The 22,613-nt window shown below is 40.6% G+C and overlaps 1 protein-coding gene across 1 annotated transcript in view; it reads right to left on the minus strand.

The window, feature by feature from the left end:
* Positions 1-6,386: 6,386 nt before the first annotated feature.
* ACYP2 (acylphosphatase 2) overlaps positions 6,387-22,613 on the minus strand; it is a 33,199-nt gene continuing 16,972 nt past the window's right edge. Inside the window, exon 4 of the mRNA XM_048298795.1 lies at positions 6,387-7,326. Coding sequence (XP_048154752.1) covers positions 7,212-7,326 — 115 coding nt within the window. The 3' untranslated portion in view covers positions 6,387-7,211. The remainder of the gene's footprint in view (positions 7,327-22,613) is intronic.

Genomic DNA, 22,613 nt, shown 5'->3' on the forward strand with positions numbered 1-22,613 from the left:
AGCTTTAGGCAGGGAGATGGATCAGTGGTGAAAGCCTGAAACGAAATGGAAAGGCAAAATCCCAAAGGGACACAGCAGAGCGACAGAGGTTTCTGGGAGTTCGTAGGCTATAAAACTCCAGCTGACCTCAGACTCAAGGGGACTAAAAAAGACTGGAGAGAAGGGAGTGCCTTGGAACTGGCCAGTGGGATATGACAACTCTAATCTGATACAAAGGACTGGAAAAAAAAAATGGAAGCAGCTCAGTGTGGAAAAGCCTGTGGATGGTCCCACTGCATCTGCGCTGCAGATCTCAAAGGACATCGAGAGCTCTTTAAAGTGCTTTAATTTTTTAGGCTGCTCCACTTGAAATTTTAGGTTGTCAATATCCTGCATCCAAATCTCCAGCTCCTGGGTAAAGGAAAACGGTAACCAGGAAACAAGAGCCTGAGATTCCATCTTGGACTAAGAATAAACATCTCTGTGACAGACAGATGGATTGCAGCTCAGCTGTGCAAAACACGAGAAAAGATGTTTGAGGAAAAATAAATTAGTGGGGAGATGTGAAGTAGGGTATTGGTAGGATTTGTCTCATCAAAAGGAACATTTTTTGTGACAATTGTGATATACAGAAGCAGAACCAAACAGTCCTCACCCATTGAGCAGCAGAGATTACAGGTACTAATCCAGCCAAAAAATACAGGACAAAAGAGGTAAAGATCCCCATTTTCCCCTAATTTTCTAGGTAGCAGATTTATTTTCTTTCCTGAATCCTTGTTTCAAGTGCATTAGTTCAGTGGTTGCTTTGGGTCACTGTGAATAGGTTGTCCTCTCAAGTATTCTTCTCATGGCTTTGATTTGTGGTTATTTGGTATGCTGCCTCAATTAGATATTTAAAATTCAGAGGGTATTTTCCCTTGCTTCTCTTATTAGATGCATCAGTTGTTTGATACTAAGTAATGTAGAGCTGCCATCCCATCTTTTATTTCAGGGAATACAAGCATCTAAGGTGAAACCCGCCTCCTACTCTTCTCCAGAAGTGAATTCCTCCTGGCTTGTAGCAGCACAGAGGAAAATCCATTTTTTCTCTTTTGCTTTGTAGTGAGGGTAGCAAAGCTACGTTGTTGCTAAGCTTCTTCAGCATTGATAATTCTGTGGCATTTTTAGCTGGATGGCTGCAAACAGTCTCCTTTACACCACTTGAAAAACCCAAGGGCTTTCCTATAAAGCAACTTAATATATCCCAGCCTTTCCCCCAGGACCCAGCACCAGGAATTCTGTAGTGATTTGCTTCAAGGCATCGAGCACATCATACCATGTTAATTATCACAGCCACTCCAGCTCTTAGTGGCTTCATTCCCCCACAGACAGGTTTTAAAAAATGCAAGTAAGTCCTGGCTGTGGCTAAAAAAAAAAAACGAAAACAAAAAACAACAACAAAAAACCCCAAACCAACAACTAGAAAACAGACATCAAAAAAAAAAATCTCTCAGCTTTCCTGTGTGCTTTCATTCCTTACACTTCCTGAATGCTATCTGAAAATTCAAAAAAAGCAACTGGCAAGTGTTACCTCAGTACCTCCAGAACAATTCACTTATTTCATTCAGAATAATTGGGGGAGTTTCAAACTTACCTTGACTAAGCCAAAAATCTCAGATGTTGTGGCCATTTCTGTCCCTTCCTCTTACTTTCTTCCCAAAATACAGAATTCCCACTGAAGGGCAGCTCAGAGTACCACATTTCCTACCACCTAATGAGTAAATTTTATGGCTGGGCCAGAACAAAGTTATTTCACACATGATAATTTCTAGAAATAATTGTGTGCACAGCTGTGAGGCTGCTCTCGGGAACCTCGGGGTATTAACACCAGAAAAATGAATTATTACTTATTCCACAGGACAAATAAATCCCAGTCACATAAATAGAAACTGGGAGCACCCACACACTGTCAGCTTTAAACAGGGCTGATGGAAGCATCACCAGCACTTCTTATAAGTATGGAATGACATCCCCCTGTATCCATCAGATAAATACACCGTGATTACCACTTTAAACAGCAAAATGTAAGAATTCAGTGTGTTTAACACTTCACACAAGTGTTACAAATGTTGGTGTGGTACCTTAGAAATAAGACAAAGCACAATCTTGTCAATCACTCTGTGCCTACAGTTCAGTTTAAAACAATGGAAATAGTTTCTTCCTTCTCACAGGCACATTGCTGCCTGCTAGATTATACTGGCTGCATAATGAATTTAAGGAATCAGCATTATGGTATTCAGGCTATGGCTTAACTGTGATAAATAGTGCCTAAATCCTATTCATCTTGGTATATCACTCATTCTTTGGAGCACACACTACTATTTAGTCATCATTTTGTTTCCAAAGTGTCAGCAAACTTAGATAACTGCACAGGGCTTTTTTTCTCCCCGAGTTATATTGTGGGTCGCTAATGAGTTTTAACTTGGTCTGCAAATTTTTTGTCTGCCTGTTTCCTGACAGCAGACAGTTATTTCTGGGAAGAGATGGTACTGTTGGAGCCCCTCACACAATTCAGGGGTGTTTTCCTACCTGGCACTGAGACTTCTCCTCCCAAGTGGGCTGAACTACTCACAGCAGTACAGCAGCTGTAGAGCTCAGGAGTGGATATTTAAGAAAAGTTTGAGGCTGGTTTGTTTTAAACAGGGAAAAAATACAAAACATCACCAACAGCTGAACAAGATTCACAGTGAGTCTCCAACATCCCCTGCTGTGACCTGCCCAGAGCACCCAGGTGCTGCCATCTAAAGTGAGCATTCCCTTATCAGTTGATAAAAATTGGCCTCTCTTCTCATGCTCCAAATATGTCCCGAGCTTTTCCTTCTGAACACATTTTCAGACCCTCTTCTGCCAAGCCCCTCTTCCCCAGCCACCCCTTTCCTCTATGCTGTTCACACAGAACTGATTTCCAGTGGTGCCCTTGGCTGCAGCTCCAAATAAACAACTGCAGGTAAATTTCTCCACATTAATATTCTTAAAACTCCTGTCCTTCACCCTTCCTGCTCTACTTACCATCCCTATGCCAGCACTAGAATTTTATTTTTAATTTTATTATTACTATAAGGCTTTGAAGGGTTGCATGTATCCACTTCTCTCCGCTCCCACCCTTTGCAGAACAACTCTGTAACTACAAATTGGGAATTAGTGGCTTGCTTGGGATAGTGAGTCCCTGGCATGGCTTCAAGTGCTGAACTTCGTGCAAGAAAGTTCTGGCTTTTCTAATGTTGCTGAAGCCACAGTGATTCCTCTGTAATTAGGAAAAAACAAAACCAGCACCAAGAAAGTGACTTAGTCTTTATCTTATCTGCCCCTGCTCAAACACTGTGCCATTAATAATGCATTTCCTTGGTTGCATGACCAATTACTGTTCCCACTAAAGTCCATGGCAGCATTCCAGTGGAACATAAGTCGGTGCCTGCAGCACAGAACTTGTGTCTCTCCATTGTTTGTTTTGTTACCTCCCTGCCAAATCCAAGTGAATGCCAGGTTACCTTCCAGCTAGTGGAGAAACCCTGGGATGCTGGGTATTCCTCTAATTCAGCCTGTCAGACCCAGAAAAGAATTGCTCCCAAAAATCCACAAGGGCATTGCTCCTTTTTTTTCTGGAATACACACCAAGGTTATGATGGACAAAATTTGCTTCTTGGTGCTGATCGATTGTCTGTGAAACAAAAACATGGCTTAGAGCTTCTTGGCCACTTTTAGGACAACACAAACGCAGCATGAAATGTTACAAGACTTTCCCATTTCCAAACTGCAGGAATCACAGGTGTTAGTTCCTAACACCAAGGAGTTATTACAGCTATGGGGGAGCCCACAGTGCCTTTCATCGGAGACAGAGCTGCTTGTTGGATTTTGGGCAAAAAAACTTCTACTCCCCCATTAGTGCTGTTCAGAGTGTAATTCTTCACTTCTGGGGTAAAGACAACTTCATATCACAACTGATTTACAGAGTGATTAATCAGAAACTACTTTTAAATGTTTATATTTGCACTTATCTATATTAATATTTACAGTAACATCATCTAATTGTGGAAAACAACTGGTCACCTCCTAATTAGTCAAACTATTCTGGAAATTTGATTGGTAAAACCTTCCAATCCACTCCTGCAGCCCTTTTAACCAAAAGTGAGGTTGTTCCTCCTTTGATCTTCCACGTCAGGATTTTTTATTCAATTATGCCAGTATTAATATCAAATTAATTGAGGCAAGTTTAGTTATTTTAAGTCCCTGCAGTGTTTTGAGGCAGAAATAACCTCTCTTTAATCCTAATACTTCTACCCACTACACAACAGACTGTGAGGAGCCTTGAAGAAAGAATGATACTACAGAAATCCCAATTTATGGGATTGCTGTTGTCTAAACAGACTCTAAAAAATAAAGGATAGCACAGAGCAGTGTTTGCCCTCACCCCTCACTGCAGCATTCCCTTCACATCAGAGTGCTCGCAGCAGCACGGAGCCATGCATTAATCAGGAAGCTCGAGTGACTAATCCAGTTCACTCTGTGTAGTAAGAGGATTCCAGCAGCAAACATGGCCAGTTTTCTAAGAAGAAAGCAAGCCAAGCAAGGCAGCTCTGGAGGACATCAAGAAAATCAGAAGTGATAGATTGGTGTCACCTAAGAGAAAGTATGGCAGGAGATGCTACCACGCTTTTCTCCACACAGACACCAAGAAGGAGCAGGTCCAGCAGAACATCCCTGTTGTGCAAGGTTACATCATTCCTGATGAAGCACAAAGCTCTCCTTCTGCCCATGGCTTTGGCAAGGTTTCATTTTTAAATTCTTTAATCAAATACAAACAAATCCATACATTTCTGAAATGCCTGTCATTTTGGAGTTAAACTCTGATTTTAATTGACATGTCTGGCCTCTAGGCTTAATGAGGTGAATTTCCTTAAATTCTAGTAGAATACAAGTCAGGCACAACATTTTCCCCTCAGGAAAGTCAGCATTGTCCAAAATTCACGAATGACTTGTGAAAGTCTGTTCCCACTATTTATTTCCAAGTCTCAGCCCTTTTTAGATAGAAACTATTAGGAGAACAGAATAGAAACTACAGATAGAAACCTTTTTTATTTAAATAGAAACTCTTTCATGGAAACTATTTCCACTTACAGCAAGAATGAAGCTGGCCTACACATCATACATTCTTGCTGCACTGCATTTTGAAAAAATAAAATTCAGGTGTATCTACAGTCATAACTGAGTGATATTAGTAAGGGGTAGAAAAGGATTCCAGTGGAATCTCAACTCAGTTTTGATGTCTAATTATCCAACTGTTCTTATTTTTCTATCTTACCATTGGGATTCTTTGGCTCCTCAAAATCAATGATGTTCTCATTAAATCTAGAGACACTGCTCTGCTGTTCTGTACACACTGTACTTCCACAAATGGGATGCCTTTGGACTCAGGATACTTTACCAGAATCTGAGGATTAAATAAAATGAGAAGATTAATGCCCACAGCACCAGCCAAGGCTCCATTAGGTTGCAGGAACACAGCAACACATGACTTGCAGCACAGAAGAATGCTCTCTTCACATTTCCTCCCCCAAAAAAGTGAGCACTTAAAATGGCTGCTTCCCTCTCCTCAAGCCTTGCCTTTCTAGGGGAGTTGGTATAAAATTTTCAAGTCCTTGTAAGCACCCAGCTCCACCCCTGGAACACATCAAAACAATTTTTGGCTGTTCTTCCTCTGTATCTTATGTCCCCTGTTTTTTGCCTTCCTCTCTACTTGTTCCTCAAAATATGAGCAGAGCACTTGGCTGGAAAGTCTTTGACTGAAGGGGTATTTTCTGCCAGGTAGCTCCAAGGAAAATGTAAACTACTTTGTTGGGCAGGATACAGTTTTTCAGGAGGATGGAACAGCTACTGAGCTCCTGCTACACTTGAACTTTGCCATTTACCATGAGCTGAACAAGAGCTATTGACCACGACTTCAACAATGGGGGCTTGTGTATAATCACAGAACAATTCATAAGCAGCTCCTGCAAATTCTAGAACAGAGATTTTACTGCTTAATGCAAAGGTCCAAAGAAAATCAATCTAGTGGTGAGCAGAAATAACTTTCTAAGCACACCTTGCACTGATGGAGAAGTGCAGTACTTAAGTTAGGAAATCTCCTTCCTGAAATTCAAACCATGAGCTGCAGATTTGGTGCAGCTGCCCAAACTGACACCACCCACCCCAGGAAGGGGGACAGAGCAGCCAGTGGGAATACCAGCTTCAGTATCCTCATGAAGTCTCCTGGAATGTTCCAAGCCTGACTCAACTACTGCAGGTGTGAGGGTAGGGGTCTGACCCAGCCCTGACTCCCAGGTGCCTGTGGAGAGAGTGCTGGATACAGGAACTGGATCCACAATGCATCAGACTTTTCCAGGATTTATTGCAAGCCCATGGCTCAGGACTTCAGATGACAGATGAGGGTGCAGGTTCCACCACACAGTCTGAACTCAGGGGCAAACACACATCTATTTTCCATAAGGAAAACCACTGAAATCTTCAATTTTGGTAATAATGTCAAAAAAGCAAAGACATTAGAACACCCTTTATAGTCAGAATGGATGTAAGCTACAGGTAGACAAGGAAAAAACAGGATGAGAGGCCACACATTTCATCACCTTGGAACAATTTATCTGCATTGTCACAGAGAATTTTAAACCACAGCTGGTTAGATAATCCTAGTTTGAAACAACACATTTATTTTAAATTACCACTATAACTTAATTAATTATCACACTGAGCCTGGTCTATAACAGAGTTGTTACACAGCACTCTCAGTGCTCTCCAGTTCTGTAGTTATGTATTTTTGGTGAGATTACGAACAGTAGAACATAAATTTATTATTATTTTGCATCTAAAATACAACTCACAGTGTAAAGATTAGGTACCATCTGGTTGTATGTAACAAGTCTCATTGTGCACAAATAACCAGCAGCACTTCTAAGCTTTTATCTGTCTTTCAAAGCTGCAATAAATTAGATATTGGCATTTTAGACACTAAATGTTGACATTCATGGTGTAAGATGTCTAACACAGCAACCAGGAATTCTTACTTGGTGGGAACAGGGAGCATTTATGTTTATCCTTAGCACAGAAAAGCATCCAAATGCTCTTGCAACATTTGATGGAGGCACAGAAAATATCATGCAGCAGAAATGTCAGAGTTTTGTGCTTAGTGAGGTTCCCTCCTCTTAGTATCTAGTGTTGAAATCCGAGAAGTCAAGCTTGGAAATCTCCTTTTCGTTGGAAAAATTTGTTTTATCGATGCGGGAACTTGGGCTTCCAACTTTGCTCAGCCAAGATTTCCTGCAGGAAAAGTAAGAGAGAGTTGGCAGATAAGGAACTGCACACGTGGGGGTTATTCTCTGTCATGCCTTCACTCACTTTTACTTTTTTAAGAGCCATAAAAAAAAGCATCTTTCAATAATGAAATTACCCCAAATCTGTTCTTTTCTGTTTTCCCTCCCTATCCCCTTTGAAAGCAAACTAAGCTCTTTAAAGGTGTCAGTGTTTCCAGAGGATTTACACAATATTACATAAAAACACAGCTGACAAAAAAGCTAAAGTAGATTTACTGCAATGATCCCTCCTAAACACTATTAATAGCATTCCAATAGGTATAACTACCTTTGCAGATTCAATACTGTGCTTTTAGCAAGGACCTACAAACCACTGATAACTGAAAAATGATAGGAAAACAGAATCCCAACAGCCAGTTTGCCCCTTGCTGGCAACTAAAAGAATGGGAACCAGAAAAGAATGAGTTCAAAGCCAGCAAAAAGACATCAATTATGTCAGAGCAATACTGATTTGTAATAAATACTGAATGTTACCCTAGATAACTGGATAGCCAAACATGGAAATGCAACAGGTGAGTGCTTACATAGAGGTTTATTTACAAAAAATACTTGGTCAGTATTTTTGGTTGTACTAAACTCCCAGAAGTAGAAAAGAGAAAGTATTTTATCATACCTTATTGAAGGAGAAATATATTCCCAGACAAATAATTTTTCTAAGTTAGTATAGATACCTAACTGATTAGTATTAAAAATAAACAAATATTCACTTAAATTTTGATTTGAAAACAATAGAAATTGTCTTATTAAGAGTTATGCTAATTAATCCTTTGCAGAATCATGCTGAGCAATATTCTTGCAGTGAGACCTAATTTTGATGTCTTTATAATGAGATCATGCACAGAAATTACTTACCTTGAGCCAGTAAATCAGTGTATAACATCTGAGATATAAAAACACACCTTGCTAGAGACCCTACATGCAAGATTTTTTTGAAGAACAGTTCCTGACACCCAAAAACACTGCAAAACATCTCAAGGGGCTTCACTGGTTATCAGAGACAAATAATTTCCCCATAAATCACGTTAGTCCCTCACAGACAGTTCAAAACTTGCATTCAGTGTGACTTGAACACTAAAACAGAGGCTCTATATGGAAAAACTTCCTACAAAACAGCAACCAGACCCAGATATCTAATGTTCCAAGTGTGACTTGCCTTATTTTAGCATAGAGAAATTAAAATATCTGTCAGGTGTTTCCACTTCTTCACACCTCTTGTTCTTTGCTGCATGTTGTGAACAACCTCCCTTCCTGTCTGTTTTCGATGAAGCCTTTCCAGTAAGGAATATAACACAGGAATAGGAGTCCAGGAGCAAAACAAGAGAACACAACTTCCCAGTTCTGCTGGAAGCCTCAAGGCAGAGGGGATATTTCAACAGAAGGAAACAAGCCTAGGGACAGAGCAGTCCCTTCAGTTTCATATCAAGAAGAATATCTGAAAAAGGCCCTTATTTATTTAGCAGGAAAGTCTCTAATGAAGTTGGATGTCCTTGAGTGAGAAGAAAGAACTTGAAATACTGAATTAATATCCTAAAAATAGTATAAATTGTTTTTTAAGTAATGTGATTGTTTGTTCACTATTTCCTTTTTTCTTCCCATTTTGAAGATGAGCTTATCCTGGACAAAACCAAAATGAACATATTCCTTGTCCAGCCTTCACAACAAAAATTTGTCCCTGGGTGCTTCCAACTCCCAAGTTCTGCTGGGTGAAGAAATAACCACAAACTCTTCTCCAGAGCAAACAATCCATTCTTAACTCCACGGACTCTCACATGAATAAGGATGAAGTACAAATTACAAAAATCCAGTTAGAGCAACCCAGCTCCATGGAAACTCTTTACAGAATGTGCGTGTTTTATTCCTTATTTAATGCAGGAGAGAGGAGAGGAGGCAATACCTGGGAATCTCATAAATTTGGGGCTCAGTTCTTCACTGAGATGCTCCACGTTGAGGGGACTTTCCTCAGCCATCTCCTCTCTCCGTTCAAGTGACAGCCCAGTCACCAGCACTATGAAGAAGCACATTTTTTACAAGCTAAGAAAGCAGAAAATCAGTATTTCCTAGAAGTTAAATGTCATCTCCAACCTCATCACTACCAGGGGTATTTTTAAAAATGGTTTTAGCTTATGAGTATCCAGACCAAGAGTGAAGAAAAGGTTCTGCACCCTCCTCTTGCTTCACTCAGCCTTCTCAATTCCCATTCACCTCAGATCTCTTCACGTGTGCCAAGATAATCTACAATTACTTGCATTTGCAGTCTTAGCTTGTCACTTATAGCATTCATGTTAAAATTCACTGCTCCTTCCCACTTCTCCTCAGGAGTGCAAAACTTCCTCCCCCTCGCTCGTCTGCAGCAAACAAGGACACTCCTGAGAGGACACCACACTGCTTACTCTTGTTTTAAAGGATTTATCCCCAAAATGACTGCTCCAATGAGTCCAGAACAAGAGCTAATCTCCAAATAGTCATTTCTGACCACATTTTATTTTATAGAATAGTTTGGGTTGGGAGGGACCTCAAAGCTCACCCAGTTCCTGCCTCCCCCCCCCCAATGGGCAAGGACTTCCACTATCCCAGGTTGCTCCAAGCCCCATCCAACCTGGCCTTGGACACTTCCAGGGATGAGGCAGCCACAGCTTCTTTGGGCAACCTGTGCCAGGGCCTCCCCACCCTCCTAGGGAAGAATTCCTTCCCAATATCCCATCCAACCAACCCTGCCCTCTGTCAGTTTGAAGCCATTCCCCCTTGTCCTGTCATTCCATTCCCTTGCAAACATTCCCTGTCCAACTCAAGCCCTGCATGTCCATGAAGTCACTCTGGGCCATGTTCCGATGCCACTGAGTTGTGGCTAGCCATGGATTTCTGAGTTACACAACCTCCCTTGTCCAGGGGAGAAGCCAGTGCTCCTGAAACAGCTTCCCAATCAAACCACACAGCTTCCTTATCTCCATGTTCACGGGGGATACTCCTAGGAGCTCTAAAACAATTGGATCTGCCACTCTTTCCCTTCTCTCATTTCATTAACGAAAACAAACCTTGCTAAGAGACACTGTCTTGTCACCCAGGCAACAGAGCCCTTCCCACTCCACATGTTCTTGGAAAACAACTCTCGAGAGCTGGGTTTGCACCATTCCAGTTTGGATCTGTGCAGAAACAGCCTAGCTGTGCACAGCATTCCAAGCAGGAAAATACTCCTACCTGTTAACTTGGCAGAATGGAGCCTGGCCAGGTAACTGGAGAGCTCCCTGGAAATGTTACTTAAGGAGCTTCATCTCTGTGACACAGGATAATCACAGAATCCAAGGCTGGAAAAGACCTCCGAGATGGAGTACAACCTTTGACCAAACACCATCATGTCAACTAAACCATGGCACTAAGTGCCATCATTATTAATAATAAAAATAATTAATAACACTGGCACAGCCCTAAACCCCACTGTGCTAGGAATACTAAAACAACAGAGTGACCTTCTGATTGCCTGAATAATATTTATTTTTTAACTCCAGTCTATGCTATAAAACAGATTTCTCTAAAATAAACAGCTTGCTTGGCATTATTCTCTGAATTATTTCTTTATAACATGAAAACTACTCCTGCAATAGCTCATTTTTTTGTAAGCAAAAATACATACTTTTATCCTGATATTGGAGAAATTTACAGTCTATGATGCTAGGAAAGGACCTGGAAATGCCCTCCAGCATTAGTACATGAGGAACTAGGCACAGGTTAGGAATATGTTCCATGTCTCTTCACCTGAAGCACAGTGTCACTGAAGTGGAACAGTGTGCTTTTATTTAAAGGGAGAGAAAATAATGGCACTGGCTTGTTTACACTTTAATTTCCCTTTGTTTAGGATAAAACACTGCAGAGAATGTTACTTTTTGAAGATTATATTTACATCTGTGACAGCATATAGATGAGGCTTGCAAGTACTTATAAAAATCCCTCCAAAAATATTGCTGCCTTCTACAACAGCACTGTCCAATTTTCATAAATCCTCATATTTCCACATTTGCAGAAGAAGTGTGGAATTCTCTCTCATGGCTGTCTGGCTTCTGAGCTTTCGGGAAGAACTTTAGCCACAGTTTTCAAGCTTTGCTCTGTAATCTTTAGGCCAGGAACATTTACTCAAAAACCTTTGTTTTTACAAACCCAAAATTCCTCTAGTAGCCTGTATAAAGGTACCTCCCACCTCTCCCTCCTAAACTTACTGCAGAACCATTCCCATTGTCCCTACACCTCTGCTCCTCCTGCCAGGAAAATAGGTAACTGTACAGAAAATTTATAGGGTTTCTTGTTGTGAAAAAGTAGCAGGAAGAATAAAAACCCTGGTAAAAAATGTGTGTTGGGAACACTGGGATTTGAGAACAAGGCAAAGCGCAAGGGAGGGGAATTTTAACCCCTTTACTAGGATGGCCCCACCAGAGCCCACCACATCCAAGCCAAATGAGGGATTACTCCAGAGACTTAAAGCAAGGAAGCAAAAGCAGCAGGATTGAAGGATACAGACCAACCAGTGGGTGGCTGGAAATGAAAGAACCTGCTGAGGCGTGGGCACTGGGGCCCAGAATAGAGCTGCAGCCTGGAGGTGTGTGGGAGCTTGGCTGCTCCATGCATCCCAACAGCAGGAATGCCTCAGCCCATCGGGTATTTAACACAAGGTCTGGAAGCATTTTAGGAAGGGGAGAAAGGTAGTTAATCAAAACTGGTGTTTGACTCTGTTTTTAAACACAGATGTCAGATGAATGTTGTTAATTTGTTTGTGTTTCTTCCTTCCCTGCTGCACTCAGGGCCAGCATTTCCCTTGGGAATCCACGATGAGGTTTTCCTCGAGGTATATTGGAAAGGATGTCAACAGCAAGGGCAGATTAGCAGGATCTGAGATATTACAGATATTGTGGGACAGGGCCCTGAGTAAGCCTCAAGTACACATTTTGGTGGTGCACTTCTATTTATAAACTTGACAAAAGTGACTTACATGTTAATCATCACCTTCTGCATGGTATTGGCAAGCCTTTTTTAATGTAAAAGTGATCATGGCCAGTTTGCATCAGGAGAGAATTTGGCTCTATGTAACTCAAACTTACTCTGACACTGGTATCTGATCTGTGTTAAATGTCCTCACCTATTACTTTAAAAAGGAGGAATTATCCCACAATGAAAGAAACCAAGCCTGGAGTTGTTTTGTTTTTGTCACATATAATGCCAAGATCTGTTGTGCATTTTCCTGTTAATCATCTTGGTAACCTTCAAGGAGGATTTAATCATTTCAACATGAGATCATAAGTATATTTTTATTAAAACTTATCAGCATACCTCTTTGTTTAGGCCATGTTAGGCAAGTCACTTTTGGCTTCTTTCAGAGATCTTATCAGAAAAATCTCAGCAACACTGTGGTCATTTGTTCCAAAGTAAAGAAGTGAGTGAAAAGTAAACCCAAATTCAGCCGTTCCAGTAACTCAAACAAAGCTTTTATGTCCACACTGACCTACAGAAAAGTAGGAGACAAAGGGAATTTCCAGTTAAGCTTGTGTCCTGTCTCCCAGAGCAGTAAACATCCCAGGAAGCCAGCAGCAGCCAAAAGGCCCATTGTGCTTTCTCCCTGGAATCTGTCTGCCCCTACAGGGACACTTGGCTCCTCAGGCTGACTGGGAATTTTGGCTAACCCCACTCACTACACAGAATGCCACTCAAGGTTCTCTCCCATTCCACAGCTACTAAACCCAAGGCCACAGGAAGCTTAAATGAGGAGGAACTGTTGCTGCGGGGGTACCAACAAAAGAAAAGTTCCTTCTAAAGCTCAGCACCCACAACCCACATAAGATTGAACAAGGACTAAAAGACTTCAGCCTCCAACCAACTTTACCCCTCAAAATGTTAATTAAACCCTTACCTTGGCCATTTCAGAGCCATAATGAATCATCACACTTGACCAGTTCACCTTTACTTCAAATCCATGTCCTTACACAGCCTGGCAGAAACCCAAGAGCCCTGAGTCCAGCTGACCAACACAGTCAGGAATTTGAAAGACAACACTTCCCTGTTCTCCAGCCGCAAGGCTCAGCCAGACAAAAAAGCCACGAGGAACACCACCCACAGTTCCACCCTCACTGCATCTCCTTGGAGGAGACACTCACACTGAAGAATAATTTATTATGCAAGAACTAAAAATAATGCCAGGCCAAACTAGAGTGAATTCCTTTGAGCACCACTGGGATTCTGCTAATTTCCTCAAAAGTCTCCCTTACTTTACAACTCTCTTTGGATAGTTAAAAGACTGAAAAAAAATCAAGTTAGAAGGCTCAGTGAGAAGTTGCCATTTCCAATCATAAAAGTCTTAAATAAGAGCATCAACACTTTTAAAGCATCCTCTTGCAGAGCTCTGAGCAAGTCTGAGGGCCAATATTTAACATTTCCAGTGTTGCAGTGACTGTACATAAATTTACCTTTTCCTAGAAGGCCTCTGTTGGAACATTTCACAAGCTAACAAGGTTGGCTTACAAGTAAGAACTTGGGGTTTCTTTTTATCCTTAGCTTGCAAAAGAGTTTTGAATTTTTTTTGTCAAGCATTCCACCAGCTCAGCTCTATTTTTTCCCCTGATTTTACACTATGTGATCTAATTTGTTAATTTAAATTGCACACTTTCCAAGGAAGCAGTTACACCCCTTCTTTTAACCTCCCATCTCCAGCTGCTTTTTTTAAAGCAACTGTGATATAACATTGTAGACATTTCAGAATATAAGAGCAACAAGAAAATGTTTTAAATATGTAATATTAGAGAGCACAAGTGTTCAGGAAAACACCAAGTGGATTCCACTAGCTAATAGCCTGCTTACATTTTATAAGCTGAGAAAATTTGAGCTTTATCAAGACTTTTCATAATGCTCTATTTTTTTTTTTTGGTATTACAGAAATAGCTCCAACAAGCAGGAAGCAAAAGATTAACATAAGGATGTAGCAGGGATTCTGTTCTTGATTTGACAAGAGCTCCTTGTGGTTTCCAGCACACCAGAGCACGGAGGTGCATCCAGCAGGGTGTGTTTACAAGGCAGAGAACACTGCACCTGTCATACATGGCATGCACATGCAATATTCCCTGGAAAGCAGGGCCCTTCGTTAGCAAGGACTAGGATATGTATTATTTATTGTTTCCATCATGTACCCCCCAAGACCCTCTGTCTGCTCTGCCTCAAGGTAAAGCTCCAGACACAACAGCCTGAGGCAGGAGGGGCTCCAGGATGGGATGTGCCAGGCTGTCCCCTCAGGGACCTTATGGAAGCAACCACCCCTTTCCACAATCATATCCCAAGGAATTGTATTCCAATTACAGTCAGAAAACAATTTTCATTCTTCAACATATTGCTTCTTTATCATGTTTTTCTTATGACTTCACCTGTATTCAAAATACCATTTCTGGCAGATCTAATCTCAATTTCACTTTTCCCTGGCTTTCCAAGTTCCATGAAGTTATCCTTTCACCCTTTTCAGGCAGGTATTAAACACCTCACCCTAATGAAGCCATTCAAGCCCTGATCCCAAACCACTCCAAAAGGAGGGATGTTGGATAGATCAGCTGAGATACCAAATAAAAGAACCAAATATAACTTAACCAAGGCTACTTGATTTCCCACAAGTTTACATTGCAACATCTGATTGTTGGGCTTTGTATTTTCTATTAATATTAGAAAATTTGACAGAAAATAGACTTTTTCACCACAGCATGCCAAGGGCAAAGCCCATCCTGGGGTCAAAGGACTGTCACTATGGATATTCTCACTGAGAAAAAATACACATACTTAAAGCTCCCAGCTATTTAAGGAAGCCATCAGAGCATGAAGAAGAATCCCAGTTCAATGTTTCTTTGTGTAAAAAAATTGTTAAACAAGGCTTTTAATACATACTGAAATGAGATCTGATACATGTTCTTGCTGTTCAGTGTTGTACTACACCTTGTTTTTATTAAACCTCATTTTCAGAGGTCTACCTAAAAACATTCTCCTGTTTATTTGCAAGAATGATAAAATTAATTAATCAAGAAATAGATTTCTTTAAATAATCTTTCCTATAGAATAAACCCGGACTGGAAATCCCAAACCACTACCTTCTCAAGGCAGCTCTGGTACTTCCTCCTTGAAGTTAGCACTTACAGAAAACAAACCAGATAGATTTTATTATCATTGAGGGTAATTGGCTTCATCTTTCCACCTAAACTTCCCATGGGTTTGGACATCTTCCTGCTCATTCCAAATCTGCCCTTTAACCATACATGATTTCAGTAGTGAGAGCTTCAGACTTCAAAAAAATCAGAATAAAAGCAGAATTCTGCTAAAGGCAGCATCTTATTTCTACCAAAGTCAACAGTAACGCTTTCAATAATGACAGAAGAGATAGACTTGACTTCTGTTTTTACAAAATTTAAACAAAGAACTACAACCACTTGCAAGAAAAATACCAAAATCAAAAGAAACTATCTTTGGAAGACTATTTCATACTATTTAAGTATTCCCAAATAGGTCTTGTTAATAACTCTTTATAACTACCTTGTCCTGCAGAAATTTTTAATTTTGTTGTTTATGCCTCATAATTCCTTAATATACAGCAGGTATTGATATTCTGTGATACTTGGTAAGAAGAGAATGACTGGCACAGCATAAGTATGTTCCTAAACTCCATCATCCTGGGTTTTTTTCCATTTTTTCCTTCAAGCTTCAGGGGCTGTCAAGAAATATCAAATCTCTCATTTGTTTTCTGTAATTTATGCCATTTTCCTTCTTTCCCTTCCCCCTTTGTTGAAGTTTCCTTCTGCCTGGACAGACATGTTCCTGATGGCTTTCCCGTGGAGTCTGGCTGCTGCAGGAGTTACATGGGTTGGGATGTGAATTGAGAACTACAAAAAAATCCTGGAAAGCCACAGATCTCACTAGTGGTTCATTTTACTGAAATTTATGTGCAAGTATTTAACAAAAAACCCTCAACTCATTTCAAAATAACACCTAAGTTCCTTGGTGCTTTCAGTGACAAAGACTTCCAAAGGCAGGGAGCTGAAGCACATGGAGGCATTCCTAGAATTAAAGCCTCTCAAAAGGCAAGCTCAGGCTCTTTGATTTTGCTCTTGGTTTGAACATTTCTAAGTGCACAGAGAATAAAAGATGTTTTCAGTTTTTGGCAACACCAACACCTTCGAAGCAAAACAACAGAAGTAATAATTTATAGGAGGAATTACGCAGACTTGCAAACATTAGCAGTGTAGGACTGGGGGAGCCACTCTGAAATTATAATTTCAGAAAATTCATGTCAGAACCGTTCATATCATTGTGCCTTTTATAAAAACAAGCTGCCTGGCTGTCCAGAAAAAACAGTCCAAGCACTATATAAATTTTAATCAGTTAAATATGAACTTCACAGCAGCTGCACTGAAATTCAGGACAGAGCACGTGTGGGATGAAGAGAGTGGTTAGACCATAGATCTGCCTCCAGATAAAGGCACTAAAAGCCTCCAGGAATTCCCACTCCAAGATAAGGACTGAGTTTTAAGAATATTTATGATGACATGACAGATTTTACCACCACACAGATGTAACTGAGATCAGGAAGGAGCTCAAGAGCACATCACCTCTGTGAGTCACATTCCAGGCTGTCAGGCTGGGTACCAGTAAAGGGAGGAATCACTGCAAGTCTTTCCAAAGGCACAGGAAGATCATTTCATCCTTTATAATCCCAACAAGCAGGAATAATTGCCATTTCATTCAGCACAGCACTAAGACACAAGTGCAAAGTCAGTCCCATTTCTTACATCACGCTGAATCCTTCTGTCTTTGGAGAAATGAGTGGTTGCTCATTCTGGTGGAATTTTCATTAGCAAACACACATGCAAAGACATCTGAAGTAGCACAACCGCTGCTACTGTGTACATAGATCCTACTGAGGGCAAACCTGCATTTATAACTAGTGTAAAAAAACATATAAAGAGCTATTTTTTACTGTGACAACTCCACACAGAATACATTCTCAACCCCATATAGGTTTCCAATTCCAGACATGCATTTTTAAAACAAGCCATCCCTCAAACTCTTGGATACCAATCACCAGAGCACATTTCCCCTTGGACAGACACACAATTATTTAGGCAAACCAAACTCCTCCAGGAAACTGGAAATCCTGGCACTGGGAAGTCAGCAGATGTCAGAAGCCAGTCAGCAAGGACTTCTAGGAATTCATTAGCCAGTGAACACCTGTAATGCTGATCCCAAGCATTAAACACCCACAATGCCATAACCAACCCAGTACACAGCTGCTGCCTCAGTTTTCTTCACAACCAAGGGCATTTGGCCACAGAACTTGACAGATTATTAAATAATTCAAATTACATCAACCACTTTCCTGCCCTTGTATGAAATTCTAAGAGTGGACTTCAGAGCCCCAATAAAGCCAGAACACACATTACAAGTTCAGTATTCCCACATGGAACTTGGTTCTCTGGCTCCTTTGCTACAGGACAAAGAACACAAGGGTTATTAGGAAGGTGCTTGCAAGTAAAGAAATGCATCTCTACCAGAGAACAACTTTCCCCCACAATATAAAGCAGCAAAAAGGATTTTTATTTAATTAAAACATCCGTTTTGGCTTTAAACTTAGTACAGGATGTCACAGGCTTGCCTACATATTTGTTTACTGAAACAATGGAAACAAGAGTTCAGAATTTGAATATTGACAGATCTTCTACTATTGTGGTGTGAATCCTTCTGTTCCTTCATTCTTCGACTTCATGATAGAAAAAACCTTCTCTCCTCTATGTAATTTTGCTTATTTATCTGTATATTGATCCAGTATGTAGAAAAATACTATGACATCTCCTTAATTTTTAGCCCTCTCAAATAGATAAAACTCCACATTTCAGCTTTAAATAATTATTTCCACCCTATTTTTAATTGTTGGACATTTTTAATGACTTACCTTTCCCAATACTAGAAGACAAAGCCCCAAAATTCATAAACATTGATGAGTCAATTTCTTAAGGATCCTTCATCTTCAAGGTGTATGTTAAGAATCAGTTCAGTGACCATCTAGGAAACCTAACCACTACAATGATTTTCTATTCTGGATATTAATTTAGAAATATTTTTAAGCCAAGAGTCTGATCTTCTACAAATACACCCAAACAACTGGTAATATAACTAACTCAAGGATTAAGTCTACCAGCTTATGAAATCTGTGCTGAGCTTCTCAGACAAAGAAATCCAGCAGGAACTTCAAGGGGTGACACCTTCAGACAAAAAGCAACACAATTACAGCTGAGATCCAGAATATTTCATTAAATATTAATATCACCTGCTTTGCCTTGCTCCTGCAGCAGCAGCAAAAGGATAAAAACAGAGACAGAAAAACCTGCCCAGCTACTCAAGTTGTAGGTGATTGTTTAATGAAACTTTGACTTCTCCACCTGCGTTTGGAGATGGAGAACAAGTGCTCTGAATTGCTGGAGCAGGTTCTCTCCAAACCCCACAGCACTCATGGACCCAAAACGCTGGATGGCTCCCAAGAACTGGTAAAGGGATGACAGTTCCCTACATTCCACAAAACACAAATCATTGATTTTATTAGGAAAAGACACACGTTTTTGTCAGACAGACAACTGATGCACAACTGGGGTGACCAGCAAACACCAACTGACCAAACCCTGAAGCAACAGAGCAGAAAATAAAACCTTGTTACTCCACCTAAACACATTTACAACCCTTACAAGATTAATTAGAAAACAAACACAGAGAACCCTAAGGAGAACAAATTACCAGAACAGAAAACTATGCATAAACAATTCAGGCCTTTATCTGCATGTATAATTTTAACACAATTACATTTACCACGAGCACAGGGGACAAAAATGGTTGTGTGGCTGCAGCTTTAACATGAACCATAAGCAGCTCAAAGCTGCCACATTTAAACAGAGCAGCCACACAACTCTGATGGAAACCTGGCGGAACACCAGATCCAAGCAGAGACACTAAAGTGGGTGCAGGGAGCACTTAATTCACAGTAAGGAGTAGCTTTCCCATTCAGTTTTATGTGGATAAATCTTTCTGTCTCTCCCATTTTTCTCTCTTTACCGCCCTTACAAATCAAGGCTACCTTGCCATATCTACAATCCATTGCACTCCTTAAGTGAAAGCTGTGTGTTCCCAGCACTCTGCTGGAACAATGTTGACTTAGGAACTCAGCAGAAAGGAGAGATGAAAACCAAGAAATTGTTTTAGAGCAGAGTTTAATGCAGCAAAGAGTAAGTATGAACAAGATCAGTGTGCCTAAATCTGCATAGACCAAGGCAGAGCAGCACCTCTCCATAATACCTCAGCTCCACATCCTCTGGTTTTATGCTCAAAACAGCCAAAATGTGCATCAACATTGGCAGAAGCAGAATCCCAGGACAGGCCAGGTGGGAAGGACAGTGGCTCACTCCCACCATCCCAGAGCACACAGCACAGGATTGGGTCCAGCTGGTTCTGGAATATCTCCAGAGAGGGAAACTCCACAGCCTCTCTGGGCAAACTGTTCCAAGTTGTTCTTCCTCTTGCCCAGTGGAACTTCCTGGGCATCAGTTCCTGCCTGTTCCTCTTGTGCCATGGCTGGGCCCCCCGGAGCAGAGCCTGGGCCCTGCAAGACAGGGCTGAGGGCCCCTCTCAGCTGCGGCTGCTCCGGAGGCTGAACAGCCCCCACTTCCTCAGTCTTTCCCAAGCAGGGAGATCCTCCAGACCCTTCCTCAGCCTCTTCCTCCATAGCCTCTGCTGGCCCTATTCCAGGAGCTCCCTGCCCCTCCTGTGCAGATGATCCCAGCTGTGCCTCACCAGGATTACCCCCCGACTTGCTGGGAATGCTCTTCCAGTGCATGCCAGATCCCATCAGCCTTCCTGGTCCCCAGGACACTGCTGGTCAGGGACAGCTTGCTGTCTACCAGGACCTCCCAGGTCCTTCTCTGCAGAGCTGATCTCCAGCAGGTTGGCAGGAAAAGTGCATAGAGAATGAGGGTACCACCCCAAACCTCCTGAGGAGGTTCCTTGGTTGCCAGTAAGTCTGTAGGAGGCAGAGACAGAACAGCTCCAGTGTGCGAGGGGACACCAAGTGACAGATGACAAGGACTAAGCTTTCCTTTTGAACTACATATCAAACATGGAAGAGAATCAAAGAACTGGGTACACTTTCCACTCCTGTGCTTCTATAAAAATCACTTTGTAGGCTGCTCCAAAGCAACAGAGCTTAAAGCTGGGGATTTTTATGTAAAATGATAAAGAGGACCCAAATCTGTTCCATGATGTTACTATGCAACATTCAAACTGCACCCTTTCCTGATATGTTTTTAAAGTAAAGCCAGTTTCAAAGAGAATTCCAGGTCCCAAGCAATTACTTATTACTTACAGTTCTTCAGGGCACTTCAGTGAATCCAGGGAGAGTCTATTTGCTAAGGAATGCAAAACACTTCCCTTATGGCAAAATTCTTTCAGACAATGAAACTGCTGCTGGCTGGAGAATACAAATCATCCCAGCTCATCAAAAGGATTTTTTGTAAAGCAAATTATTCTTCATTAATTATTACTTTATATACATTCACCACTTTTAGCAGCTGTTTCACACAGATTTATGTCTCTTGAACTGATGTGCAGCCCTATGAAATAACACAAAATAAATGAGGCATAACTACGAAGGTCACCTTCTCCCATATACCTTTCAGGAACCTGCAGCCAAAAACCCAGGACTTCAGTAAACCCTTCAAAAATCCCAAATCAGGAACTTTTCATTTTCCTGAAGTTCAAGAGCATTTTGAGCTACCAAGTGGGACTGGGCACCAAAAAGCCTTTAAATATTTTAGAGTCAAAAAACCTCCCAATAATTAACAAGTTAAAGTTGATTGAGTCAAGGAAATTCAGGCCTGTCTCACTCTTCATCAGCAATTAACTTCATAATAAAGAAGCACAAATTTTTCAAGTCTGCATATTTAAAATTCTTATATAACTTTCTTTTAACAAGCCATGATGCTCTGTCTGGCTTCTCTGTTTTACTGCCAATATTGAATATATTCTTTCCCTTTTAAAACTGATTTCTAAATAATAAAGTTCTCCAAACAACTAGAAGTTCCAGACACCATGGTTCTTCAATGATGTTTGGAATTTTTAACCTATTAAAGAAAATCCTGGGAAATTGTATTAATAGGGTAGTGATATACACTCCAAAAATTTAAAAAAAACTATAGGATTAGAGCATAACACAAGACATCACCTTGGTTCATCTTCCACAAATACAAATTAAAACATGCTTTAAACACTGCTTGACTAGAAAAAAAAAAGCTTTTATACTCTGGGACTTCTCAGAAGAGGCAGAAGAGATTACGAAGGAAGAGGGAAGAGGTAAATTTAATGAGGAAAAGAGTTATATATTAATAAGTAATTAATAATTATTAGTTGCTCTGCAACAAGAAACTTCCACTTAACTCACTGAATTCTGCATTCCTAGCAGGAATTAGTTCCATTTACTCCTAAACAGCTCCTTGGAGCACTGGCAAGGTGGGAAATGCTTTTGTAAACTCAAAAATCTCATTCAATCAAACCTGCAAGAATGGTGTTTGAAAAGAGGAAAAGATTAAGAAATAAAAACTGGAACAAGCTTCTCTACCTTGGCTAGAAATTTATTTTCCATTAAAACTGTCAACCAGCTTTACCAGAATAAATGATTTTAATTACACTTGACAATCCCCAAACTGCTGTATTACTTGCAAAAAAGTCCTGTTCAACTTCAGCCACCAAAAGAAAAATCGATATTTCAACTCATCCCTTTTCTCCTGGCATTGATTCCCCTGCAAAGCAGATGGAAACCAGCATTTTAGTAGGGGAGTTGCTGAGAGAAATATCTAGAAGGCATAAAATAGTAACTTCCACATATGCAAGTAGATTGACATCTAGTGTAAAAACACTGAACTACAAAGCCTATTCTACAGATCAACAAGGATTAATTTAAAATATTTTTTTAAATGACAAGAGAATCAAATCCTCCAAATACAAGCACCTTAAATAATTATTTTTTTTTTTTAAATAGCTACAGAGCCAAAAACATTATACCAGTGACTGAGGAAATGCAGCTTCCAGCAGAGGAGAAATGAGATGTCAGCAGTGAATTAGAACAGCAAATAAGAAAATATCAGAAATAAAACATGGCAGGAAGGACAGGGAAGAGGAACACAGGCCAGACAGCTG

Source organism: Corvus hawaiiensis, chromosome 3 (genome assembly GCF_020740725.1).
Source record: "Corvus hawaiiensis isolate bCorHaw1 chromosome 3, bCorHaw1.pri.cur, whole genome shotgun sequence".
Classification (NCBI taxonomy): domain Eukaryota; kingdom Metazoa; phylum Chordata; class Aves; order Passeriformes; family Corvidae; genus Corvus; species Corvus hawaiiensis.